Genomic DNA, 13,392 nt, shown 5'->3' with positions numbered 1-13,392 from the left:
TTCCTGAAATTGTATTTATTCAAGAAACTTTACTGATCTCTGAGGAACATATGGGAGAAAAGTGACATGTAAAATTTGACAAGACCAGAAGAAGACCAGACCAAATTTTTCAAAAGATGTTTAACCTTGAATCCTAGCACCCTAAACCTCTTAGACAGCACATAGAATTATATGGCAAATAGAGCCATTAGCCCTTCTGTTTCCATACATAGTTTGTCAATCATATTCTAATTCATGATTGTTCGGTTTCTGAGCAAAGGAATTTGAGATCAGCTAACACAAACTCTATATGGCACCAGACAGGCTGCAATCTCTATGAGCTATATCTAATAAATAATAATATATATATATATATATTTTTTTTTTTTTTTTAACAAAGTGGGTGGTGAGTTTATTTTAATACAAACATCCTGTTATTCGCTTATTGAAACTAGGAGTCACTACAGATGTCACAAGCAATTTTAGATCTGCCGTGTGTTTAAAACCGGCTCAGACACCACATGGCATGAACAAACCTAGGACAGCATCTGCTTCCAACTACCTGGATGAACTGTGAAAATGCTTGAATCACTAAAAACAACAACTGGAGAAAGACTTTCTCTAAAGTCACCTCACTTAAGAGCACAGAGATGCCTGATGACTCATGGTCAAGCTGTTTAGAAGGGTAAACATGGCCATGCTGTGGACTGCTCTCCTGACATGGCCTAACCACAGCAGTATTTCTTTATTTCAGTATTTTTTATATAATGTGCAACATAGAGTCTCAAAGTTTGCTTTCTCCTGGTTCCCCCCCACCCCTGTTTTCTAGGCAGACTCTTGTACCTTTAATTATTACAGGTGTATATTCAATTCAGATCAATTTATGGACCGATACATTTAGCAGAATAAAATACCAACAGAATTACTTGGTTTGATGGCAAGAATATTACTCAGCAGCCAGTACCAAGCTTTTGTGTGCTATTTAATTCCATATTCTGCTACAGGTCACGACAACTAGTCCATGCAAGGCTTTCACGACTAGTCCATGCAAGGCAGTTCCCTGGACATGTATTGTGCCTACTTTTGAATGACATTGTACTATCAGTGGTAAAGCACCACTGGAAATGCTTTTTAGTGCAGGCTTAGGGTTAATTTGCGTCTGGGAAATCGGCCAATGGTGTGTTCTCTATGATGAACTAACCCATATTTGCATCACATAATGTTTTCCAAATTCTTATAATTTCCCGAAATCATATTTATAAACGAATCTAATATTTAACCCGCCTCTTAGAAACGCATATATATTTGTGTTGTATTCGTGTTTTATGAAAATTCTCGTACTGAATTTCAGTCGAAGTACTTTCTTTGAACGGCAGATGGCAACACACGATTTGGGATCATTGGCCACAGCGAATGCGCTGCAAGTCTCCAGTAAATCCATTTGCTTGGAATACCTGATTGGTTTGGCAATAGGCAAGTACGCTTGCACAACATCCCTTATTCTCAGCGCGGGCACCACGGGCACGAGTACCCACAAGTGCCGCAGTTTGGCTACAGTTTGTAATACGTTAGTCATTGCTACGTGACCGCATGTTGGAGGTATTAAATGAGTGAACCGGGCACTAACGCACCAGACTGAGGAGTTGGAAGACTACGGAATAAGATCATTCATGCAATAAAGAATTTTGGCGTCTGCTGTTTTGTTTGTGCCGCAATTAAATGACTTTGAAAACAGAACAAAAGAAAGAAGAGCTTTATTCAAGAGGATGTATTTTTTAAAGTTGTGGACCAGAAGAAGCGCCTAATATTTGACAGTTGTACTACTATTATTTCATCACCCAATCTACAAATTTGTACTCCAATTGTTTTTTTCACGCAAACTGTAAATTTCTTAATATAATTAAATAACCTCACATGGAACTCAACTGAGGTGTTTGACGCATGCCATGCGTAAATAGCCTTACACGAAACTTGAGCAATACTTATGCGTTATTCTAATATAACCGCTTGGTAATTATGTCAGCTATTAGAAGGAAATTCGGTGACGACTATCAGGTTGTTAACACGAGCCGAGGTGTTTCTTTTTCCGCACCAGCCAAAAGAAAGCGCCAACGTTTTGTGGAGAAGAACGGACGCTGCAATGTCCAACACGGTAACCTTGGTGGAGAGACCAGCAGGTACCTCTCCGATTTGTTCACCACGCTGGTAGATTTAAAGTGGCGCTGGAATTTACTCATATTCCTTTTGACCTATACAGTCGCATGGCTCATAATGGCATCTATGTGGTGGATAATCGCTTATATCCGCGGAGACCTTGGCCGTAGCCACGACGACTCGTACACCCCGTGCGTCGCCAACGTTTACAACTTTCCTTCGGCTTTTCTGTTTTTCATTGAGACCGAGGCAACTATCGGGTACGGATACCGATACATAACGGAGAAGTGCCCCGAAGGCATAATACTTTTCCTTTTCCAGTCGCTTTTGGGCTCAATTGTAGACGCGTTCCTCATCGGATGCATGTTCATTAAGATGTCCCAGCCGAAGAAGCGAGCCGAGACGCTCATGTTCAGTCAAGACGCGGTCATCTCTCAGCGCGATGGCAAGCTGTGCCTCATGTTTAGGGTCGGGAACCTTAGGAACAGCCACATGGTCTCAGCACAGATCAGGTGCAAACTCATAAAGGTAATTAATCATGTGTTCTGTATGAATCGTTGTTGTATCTGTCCATGAGCACCCACACGCATGTCCACAGTGTAATACATGTAAACCGTATAGGTGTTTGTCGGTGTGTGCGTGCTCGTTTAGATCTACTTCTCAATTACTTTTCAGTGCGTCTACCAAAAGTTACACTGATAAGAAGAAAAGTGTATATAACCAATTTAATGATACACCACTGAGCAGAATATAATGATGTAGTAATCTGTGGGACACTGTTCTCACAAATAGACAATATACTAGTACAATTGTGTCTATTGTCTACTAATTGTACTAGTGTATTGCCTATTTGGGAGAGTAGTATCTCACAAATGACTATGTAATTGTGTTCTTAGAAGCATGGATATCCTAGTTAGATTAAAATGATTAGTGGTTAGTTCATTATTGTTTGTTCATCTATGTCCAAATGCAGGTTAAAAAGGATTTATTCGCTGTAAGAATGAGCACAAAAATCCAGATCAATATTACTAAACAAATCCCAGCATGCATGTTGATGACCTTCTTGGTTAGTTGTATGATTCCAGTGAGATCTCCACTGTGATGAATATGTATTAAACACAGGAAATTAGATAGAAGGGAAAAGTATTTAGAATGTTTTTTTTATTGATCTTAAATAGAGTCGGTAGGCTACAGGGTTATAAGTTATGTGATAGGAATCCAAGATTGTCCCATGATGTAAGAGAGAATAGATTCTTACCAGAATTGGCTTTTAAGAACAAAAACAAACCTTCAAATGCACATTAGACCATTTCATACCAAGCACTGCTTTCGCATTAAAACAGCATTGTAATGCAGTTTGTATGTTTCTTATATTTAGCAGAGTTTTTTTCCTGTTCTTGGAAAGCAGTAGGGACATTTTGGAGACTGTGCTTTGTAAAGAGAATGGTTCGTCATAGCTCTGCGCTGCAGCCTAGAGCGACAGTCTGGAAGACAGCGAGGAAAGATGCAGTATTTCATCAGAAAGTCTTTCTTAAGTCATCACTATAGAGACTTCACACAAAAGTTAGAAAACATAAGCAAGACACGTATTGTCACACATTCAAAGATTGAAGAGGTTACATATACTTTAGGTATCACATACAGTTTAGCTTGTATGGTCAAGTGAAGTGAAATTGATCTATATAGCACTTTTTGCACACAAGTCACAAAGCAGCATTACAAATGTATGGGTCAAAGGTCCCTAATGGGCAAATCAGGGCTGACAGTGGCTAGGAAAAACTTTGGAATTATGGGGGAAAAAAAACCTGGGAGGACTAAGACTCAAGAGGGAATTGATCCTTCTTGGGAAGCCCAGCTAATAAACAGTCCATGCTGTTTTATATTAAGTTTAGTCCAAGTAGCTACTTCAGTATAGAGAACCAGTTCTCTGTGATTCTCCCCAATTACTCTTTCCATGGAGAGTAAGATAAAATAGAAGAGAAAGAGAGAGAACACGGGATCAGAGGAAGAGAAGACGGAGCCTGTGGAGAGAAGAAAGAAATGAGTGAAGTCTTGAAGATAGGATTTGATCAGAGCAGGAAGGAGTTGAATGTTCAGAGAGGATCTGTGTGTGTGTGTGTGTGTGTGTGTGTGTGCGCAGGTGCGGTGGGGGTGGGGGGGTTCTAAGGGCTGAGAAAAGGAGAGGGTGATTGACAGCTGGTTTCTCGCCTCTTGCTGACAGCAGCAGATATGATCGGGCCCACTGCAGAGAAGGACAGGCTGACGGATGGCTGACTTCAACAGCTCCTTTACTCTTTGCTGCTCTCTCTCTCTCCCTTTCTCTTTCTCTGATATATTAGTGCTCTGTAGTCCAAAACAGTGTGATGGGGTAAAGGTCTATTGCTGAAGTGTCCTCAGCAGTAGCCACACATCTTTTGGCTAGAGTGTTTCTGCAGAGTAAGCACTCTACGCTGCCTCACTCATTTACCCCCAACTCCCTCCTCTCTTAACACGCACATGAGAAGTGAAACTGAATTAACTATGACACTGACCAGACCACAGATGTGGTCTAATCAACAATATATGTACAAGTATCATTTAGACATTTAATTAATCTGGACTATGAGTAAATGAATGAGGCACATTTCATAGACTTGGTTTTGCCTATTTCAATGATGAAATGAGGGGACATGACGAAAAATTGTAATGCATAGATGCTCTATTTCTAAATGTTTCACATTTTATTGTGGTTTTACATTGGAATCAGACAATAACAATTCATAAGAGCATTTTTTTTATGGTTCCAACATGAAGTAGCTGTCTGACAGTGCTTGCTTTACCCTGTGACGCCGGCCATGTAAATGCTGTATGACGCATCCTTCCTCTTAAGAGCTTTGTTTACTACAACAATGAATATGAACAATGTGTCCCACATATGTGGTTTCCAGCAATTAAAATCTTCAGCACTTTTAGGACATTCTTTCACAAGTTATATATACACTCTCAAAAGAACTTTCCACTTTTTGGTTAACAATCTGTGCGTGCCACATACGGACATACTGAGATTTCCTCTCCGATTTTCATTAATTTCCCTAAGCGTTTGGGAATTATATGTGCTCAATAAGCCTTGAGGCACTTTAATGGTTTTACCGGATCTTCGGATTTCAGTTCGTGTTTGCACGTTATGACATGGGTTCCCTCTACTACACTTTGTTCCACTGCGAAGATGTGCCTCCGGTTTTCCCTATAAGTTGCCCCGTTTTGTGTTTGGGACCTTGGAGCTTCGCTGTGTATTGTGTCAATTTTAACACTCCAGTGCTTTCCATCATGCGGTCACCCTCTAACACTTAGTTATCGCTTGTCTTTGTAGTATCCTTTCTGGGCGTTTTTCACCTTTCACTTTTCTCAGCTAGAGCTATAGCTTTGTGTACAGGTGCGTGGTTACTTCACCTTGTAGAGCAGATAGCACAGGGTACTAGTCTGTGGGTTTGATTAACAGGTTGCACACATTCTCATACTGATGAAATATAAGTAAGTTGTCCTGTAGAACAGCGTCTACCGCATGCTGTAAATGTAGTCTTCTTCTGTTCACTTTCAAACATCTTTGGCATGCAGATCCTGAGTTTTTCTAAACAGGAGTTCTGTTGGCTGCTGACCATGTGACTGGGAAGTTGGTCTGTAGTGCAGTTATGCTAAGTGAGGTTGACAGTTTGAATCTATTTACCTTTTTTCACCATTTTCCATGAACCGATTCACAGATTTTGAACCTGTGACGCAGTGTCACAGGTTCAAAATCAAAGGTCTTTGCAAAGTTGCAGAACTCTTCACAACTAACCCAAGATCTGTTATCGGTTATCACCACATCAGCAATACCATGTTGTGCAAAAATAAATGTGATGTTTAAAAGGGCAGTGGGAGCTCAATCGTTTACAAAGAGCTTGCCTTTTAATTGGAAGGTTGCTGGTTCAAACCCCACCACTGCCAAGTTGCCACTGTTGGGCCCCTGAGCAAGACCCTTAACCCTCAATTACTCAGGGTGTACTCAATCATAATGGTAAGTTACTTTGGATAAAAGCATCAGCTAAATGATGTATGTTATAACCTGGGTGACCAAGCTAGTAGCACATAGTTTTCCCCCATTTAATTTAAACACATCTATACCTGCTTCACTCCATTGTGTACACGTCACATTGTTCTCAACCCACAGAGGCTCTTTTATGCTCAGCCATTTCCACAAGACTGAACGGCCCTCTGAATGTCAGAACCCATACCTGGCCAGTACAATATTGTTTTGGCCAATCTCATGGAGTTCTGTAGCAAGGTATCACTCTGGGGTTTTTAAAAACAGCTTATTACCACAGTTCTTGAGCCCTTAAACAGAACACCACCTGACAACACATCTCAGTACTGGTTGTCTGAGACTGTTACAAAATGCCCTGACCAACCCTGTGTGATTGCTTTAAAAACACGTATTGAATACCTTCCTGAAACTGTACTTGTCACAAGTGTTGACAAGAGTGTCAACATTTTTGCCATATATAAATCCATGTGGTGGGTTTTCATCCATATGCAGGATGTAGTGTTCCCTTTTCTATTTTTGTGCATAATTGCACTCTGAGGCTGTCAGCTCTGAATGCCTAGGCTATCAGGTTCCAACTTGTGCCATATTTCGGTAACAACACTGCACCTATGCCAGATTTGGATGCATCTACTGAAATGATCTTAAGAGATCTCCAGTCAAAGGTTTTGCAAAGTAAGCTTCTGATACTAGCTGGTTTTGGAATGAATTTGTCTAAATAGTAAATGATACCCTCTTGTGTCAGCTTTGCACAAAGGACTTGTTGGCATGTAATTTTGGGCCATTTTCTCTAGCTGTGTCATTTTCATTCTCTGATCATGCGCTTTGATTATCCTGCCCCAGGTCATCAATATAAACTGCCATACCTTATTATTTTCTAGAGATCTGCTGGATAGTCTTATGGAACATATCTAGTGTACAGTCCATCTCAAAAGGTCAATCTTTTTAAAGAACAGCTGCAGAATAGCATTGTTTTGGTAGAGAGTTTGGTTCTTTAACTGTCCAGACCAATTTGCCAAAACCATACTGAAACATCTAGTTTTGAGAAGTATTTGGAACCTGCTGTGCACCAAAGATTTGTCACCTCATTGGCAACTGGTAGCACTCACGATTCACATATCTATTCAGCTCTTTTGGGTCTGTGCTTAACCTTAATGAGCCATTTTTCTCATTAATCACAAGTGGCTCTTGCGCGTTCTCTGTTGCATCTTGAGACTTTAGTCTTTGCTGCTCTGCCTTTCACTTTCTTCCGACTGGCTCAATATCTAGCCTGGCCCGCTTCGTTCCGGGCCACGTGTTGGCCTGTGCTGTGTATCTACATTTGAATGCAATGACTCTTCTTGTGACCCTTCCATCGACGGTATACACAGCAAATCCATTCCTTATGCTGTCCCATGTCTGAGACCAGTCGCACAAAGAGATCACCATAGCGGACCTGTTTATGGTCCACACACTGTACTGTACCATATTTATGACATTCCTCGCCACATGTTGAACACTGGTGTGGTTTGTTTTCACCTCCACATCACAGACTGTGCGTGTTCTCCTCACTCCCTTTGCGGCACGTTTTTGCTACTTTTCCATTTTCCTGTTATTTCCGATCATCTTTTATGTTCGGATCTGTCTGGCTAGAGTCCACGCTTTCATTCTGTTTTGCTTTGCTTGTCTTGCCTTGCAAATCTGCATTTGACTTTTTCTAGCATCAGTTCTCACTTTCTTTTAAAAGCATTTTTTTTTCTTTTCTTCTCAGTCCCCTATCACTAATACACCGTCCTGCTGCAGATCAGAGAGTTGGTGGGAGTCCCAAAATTACACAACAAACATTTGAACCTCAAGTGCACTTGAGGGCCACAAATTTGAAATCTGACTGTGACTAAATTAAAATATACGTTTTCCAATCTGTGTGTGTGTGTGTGGTGTGTGTGTGTGTGTGTGTGTGTGTGTGTGTGTGTGTGTGTGTGTGTGATATATATATATATATATATATATATATATATATATATATATATATATATATATATATATATATATATATATGCTGTTCCAGCATTAGTTGCATGCTACTAGGTCTTCCAGGGAGTTGGCTACTGCCACTGTTAGGAACAGTGCAATATTTTCACTTTTCTCATTCTAATTACCATCAAATACAGGATGAACCTTTTCCACTCTTCCTAAATGTTCCCTCTAAACTTCATTTTGGTCGGAGGCTTTAAATACAGCTCCATTTTTTTATGTTAGGTGCTAATATTCCAGCTATTACATAAATATGTTAGTCTGATCCCAGCCAACGTGGCCACAATAGTCCATAGTCTCTGTGTGGGATCCGCACGTCACCTAATTGGGATATCTTATATTTGCCATTTTTAAACATATAGCCTAGTTTTTTTTTTTATAAAAAACTATTACAAAGCAGACATTCATATAGTACATAATTTTCTGCCATAGTTCATGCAAAAGAATAAGAACCTGAACTTGCAATGGTACACAAACTTAAAGAGTTGCATAAAGTATATGGCCTACATGCCTCATAGTACAATTAGTGAGCCAAGGCCAGTTTTAATGATGGTTAAATTGTTAAAATGTTGCAAGAATTACAGGTCTAATAATATCTAGTAATTTAACAATTCTTCATTTGTTTTTCAGTGTCATACAGAGTAAACTGCTTGTCCACCAAAGAATCAACTTCAGTGACTAGTGGTACCATGATATTAATTATATAGTTGCTAACAAAGCAAAACAGATCTCCTGTTTTCTTTGTAAGCTAATTTTGCTCTAGTGGCACACTGAACATATTAAACCGTGTACATGGCCATTTTTCATACTCTCCAGTAATCTGTGTAGTATGCACGATTTAGGAATGTTGCTATAAAGTATGTGGTTAAAAATCTATACTACTGAAATGCACTTAAAGCAAATTAACTCATATGACAACTAATCCATTGGGCAACTCTAGTTAACGATAGCTGGAGCATTTCAAATATCAGCTTGTAAGGTTGTATGATTCCCAGTCTCCTTCCTTGCGGAGTTATATGCAGTATGCTTAGTAGTCTCCCAGCATAGTATGGTGCCAGCTACATATTACGCCTGGGCTGCTGAGGACTGATGAGCCAATGTGGTTGTTTTTAAGTATTGTTTTTTTATTTTGTATTTAAAAAAGGTTTAATATAATATTGCAATTAATATAATATTATACAAAAATATATGTATATGCTACAGTGTGTTCCCTGGTTCTTGAAATATGACAGCCGTTGTGAAGAACTTCCTTGTGCCTGCATTCAACCTTGGCAACAGAAAATAGAGGCACACGCGTGAAGATCAGAGCTGCACACCAGCATTCCAGAGCTGCTCTCTGTAGCCTTTCTGTCAGGGCATAACTGACACACGGTTCACACTGCGCTCTTCCCAGTTTCTTCTACAGAGAAGACCATTCCGATGAAGGTGAAATGCAGAGCGGATATTTGCAACAGCAAAACGTACGTGGCAAACGATATGTTTATCAGATTTTGTTATGAGGAACTGCTTTACTTTCTCGCTTTCAAAATAATGGAAACACACACAGTTGGAAGCTTCTTTGTGTGTGCGCAAAAGCATGCTTACGTGACTGCGATAAAGTATCCAGGTGCGTGGAAATGGCTTGTATGTGAAAGCCGCGTGGGTCCTCCGTCTCTCCTGTGAAAAGTCGCACCCCTTACACCGGGTGCACCACAACGACTGGAGCTCAGTCTGCTTGCCATCTGGGGATGATGGGTGATGGAACCAGCTCGCGCTGACTGTCCCGCCGGTCCCTTATGTTCACACAAAAGACGGCGGGGTCAAAGGGACATACAGTACAATTGTCTAAAGCAGTCGAGCAATGCTTACTCATGTGCTTACTAAACGTACTGTAACTTGGCTTAAAACCCCTGAGCTTGCAGAGTTAGGCAGCAGATGAGTGCAAGCAGTTGTCAGGTTTTCTCCCGTGACTTGTTATGCAGTCTGGCTCTGATGGACTTGATGCTGTATGTGGGCTGCCGGCAGGAACAGTGTATAGTGCATTTTCGAAAATAATCGTACACTTATACAAACTCTGTGAAATTTCACAACGGATTTTAGTCAAATAGTGTACGGGCAACGTTTTTGATTGCAAATTAGATTTAAATTCTTCCCTTGCCAGGCGCATGGCCACAGCGCTGAATTTGCAGTGTTGATGATGATAATTATGGCATGAAAGGGGCAAAAACATCCTCTCCTCAGATTTGGCCTGAGAAGCCTAAAGGTATGTTCCTAAATTAATAAACTCATTTGAGATTTGTGGGCCAAATTAATGTTGAGCCATTTTGGGGTTAGAGGAAAAAAATGAGACAAACGTAGTTGCAACATAGTAGGAAATTTCTATAAAGATTATATCAGCATGTATCGAGTCTGGCAGTAACTCTGATGTTGAGGGTGAGATGATGATTTGTTGATTCATCATGTAAAATCCTAATTATGCTAATCATTTCAGTACGTCACATGGATTTGTTATTTTCACAGTCAAGCAGAGGAGTTGCTAGATGTAGTGTTTTGTTCAGAAGTCTTGGCCAAATGCTGAGGCAAACAGCACCACTCCAGTTCATGCTATATTCTGCCTTCACATTTGGAGTTAATAAATCACTCCAGAACAGCACAGTAAGCTCGGCATTGACTTTATCCACACATCCATTTAAGTGGTTCCCTTGTGCATTCAGAGACATTTGCTTTAAGAAAATGTGAGTGGAAATGCAATTTGACAAATGGCCCCCGTGTAGCTTGTATGTGATCAGACACCAGCAGGGGAAAAAACATTTCAAAAGAAGTTTCGGAAAGAGTTCTCGAGTACACAAGAGCTGAGCCTTTCTTTTCTCTTTCCGTCTCCGTCCTCTCTGTCTCTCTCTCTCGCTGATCCAGTCACGCCAGACCCCTGAGGGGGAGTTCCTGCCTCTAGACCAGAGGGAGCTGGATGTGGGGTTTGGGACGGGTGCCGACCAGCTCTTCCTCGTCTCTCCGCTCACCATCTGCCACGAGATCAATCCAAAAAGTCCTTTCTTCGACCTGTCTCAGCGCTCTCTCATGAGCGAGCAGTTTGAGATCGTCGTCATCCTGGAGGGGATCGTAGAAACCACAGGTTAGAGTCACGCTGATGGACCGAGCCATAAATGATTAATGCAGAGCCATTTTGTGGTCAAAGGGGGCAGAGAAATGAGACAAATGTAGTTGCAATCAGAGGGAAAAGCAGGGTTGTATTGCTGTGTTTACTCTCAAGCTTGACTGATTGCATCCCCATCAACCCCCTGCCATCTTCCTACATCTTTCTATTTTCCTCTCTCTCTTTCTCTCTATCTTTGTTTTCTCTCACTCTCTGTCTCTGTCTGCCTCAAGGTATGACATGCCAGGCTCGTACGTCCTACACGGAGGACGAGGTGCTGTGGGGCCACCGCTTCCTGCCTGTCATGTCCCTGGAGGAGGGCTTCTTCCGGGTCGACTACTCACAGTTCCACAGCACCTTCGAAGTGCCCACGCCACCCTACAGCGTGAAAGAGCAAGAAGAGACATCCTGCCTGCCCTCGCCGGCGCCACCCCTCACGCCGACCCCCGGCGACCCGCGCGGCCGCAGAGAGCGTATCTTCTCCCTGGACGGCGTCCCCGTCGCCGAGGGCACCGCCTGCAGGCTACCCAGCAAGCTGCAGCGCATGAGCTCCAGGAACGGCAAAGGGGCCCTGAAGGCCGCAGGAGCGCAGCCCGCCGAGAAAGCTTCCAGCACGGGCGACCTGCCCCTGTGTGTGCAGCGCCTGGGCTCGCTGGCCGGCCCGGACGAGCCCGAGACCCGGCTGGAGCTGAAGGCCCTCCGTGTGAGCTCAGAAGCGCACACCCAGTCGGCGGGAGAGCTGGAGCACCACAGACCGCCTTCGGTGGCGGCTCCCGTCCCCGGGCCCAACCTCCACCCGCTGCCGGCGCCCGGCGGCCGGCCCGAAGACAACCTGCCGGCCAAACTACGCAGGATGAATGCGGACCGCTGAGCCGTGAACCGAGAGGTGTACAATGTCGGCCACGACTCGGATGGACAGAGAGGCGTTTTGGGGGGAACGGGGAAACGGGACTTTACCAAGATTTTAACATGCTCCTATATGCTATAGGGAGGCTTCAATTGGACTATACTGTGATTCTTTTAAATTGAATGCAAAGGAAACAGCCATGTCTCGCCCTGCTTTGTTCAAGAATAACTGATTACTGTGTCAGCGATAGCAGCAACTTAAGTTCGGCCAAGCTGAGAAGAAATGTTCAGTTTCATTGCTGCAGTGCAAAAATATTCACATAAATGACACCATCTTGTTGATTTACTCTTGACTGGTCAAATTGAATCATAATCTGTTTTCACTTCTGACAAATCTACACTTTCAAAGCATTGTTGAGAACTGACTTATTTTAAAGATGCACTCTGGTATGTAAAGGCTGTACAGAATGAAAGGTTAATGGTATGTGTAACTTTAACCAAGACACGACTTAAATGTCCACATAACTGTGCTCGTGGCAACAGACTGTGAATTGTGCACCTACTATCACTGCACCTCGCGAGGTGACACTACACTATGAGGCAAAAACATGGACTTCAACATGCTTCTCCTATCTTTGCAATATAGAACTGCCAAACGCAGGGTGTTGAGCTATGTAAACTTAGGCGTTCTCTTCTATACTGAGATCACATTTAAATAATATTTTCATCTATTCAAAGGTTATAATAAATTATTTGGGAAGTGTTGTTTTCATGTTATGTTAATTGACATCCACCAATCATATAGCGCATGCATGCTCCTAAGCATGGAACCCTTATCAACGAATCTACAAAATAATCAAATTTGCTTGCTATGTGTAATTGATGACATCTAAGCGACTTTTTGCATTGGCTGTGTAATAGGCAACACTTATTTACATTAAACACAGTCGGTGCACAAGTATAAGAGACCAGAGCAACAGATAGCTATTAGTAATTAGTGTCACTGTAGCAACCTCATGGCTCTCACCTCAGGCCGGGGGAGGGAGTGAGAGTAATTTGGTTAGCCCCCAGCAGGACATCCATCACAGCCCGCATCCGCCGTATTACTTCATTATTCTTAATTGCGGCCTCGACGGCGCGCCGTCTCTGGTTCCGTCCCGTACCGCTTCGGCCAAAGACGGTGTGATGAGGGAAGAGGGCAGTGTGACCTCTG

The 13,392-nt window shown here is 42.3% G+C and overlaps 1 protein-coding gene across 1 annotated transcript; it reads left to right on the top strand.

The window, feature by feature from the left end:
* Window positions 1-1,477: 1,477 nt before the first annotated feature.
* kcnj19b (potassium inwardly rectifying channel subfamily J member 19b) lies at window positions 1,478-12,938 on the top strand. Its single transcript, XM_027013518.3, has 3 exons — window positions 1,478-2,661; window positions 11,096-11,312; window positions 11,567-12,938. The coding sequence occupies exons 1-3, from the start codon at window positions 1,996-1,998 to the stop codon at window positions 12,202-12,204; spliced, it is 1,521 nt and encodes a 506-aa protein (XP_026869319.1). The 5' UTR covers window positions 1,478-1,995; the 3' UTR covers window positions 12,205-12,938.
* The last annotated feature ends 454 nt before the right edge of the window (window positions 12,939-13,392 follow it).

Source organism: Electrophorus electricus, chromosome 15, assembly GCF_041902795.1.
Source record: "Electrophorus electricus isolate QZ-2024a chromosome 15, ASM4190279v1, whole genome shotgun sequence".
In the NCBI taxonomy this organism is placed as follows: domain Eukaryota; kingdom Metazoa; phylum Chordata; class Actinopteri; order Gymnotiformes; family Gymnotidae; genus Electrophorus; species Electrophorus electricus.
This window is presented reverse-complemented; position numbering and strand designations above follow the sequence as displayed.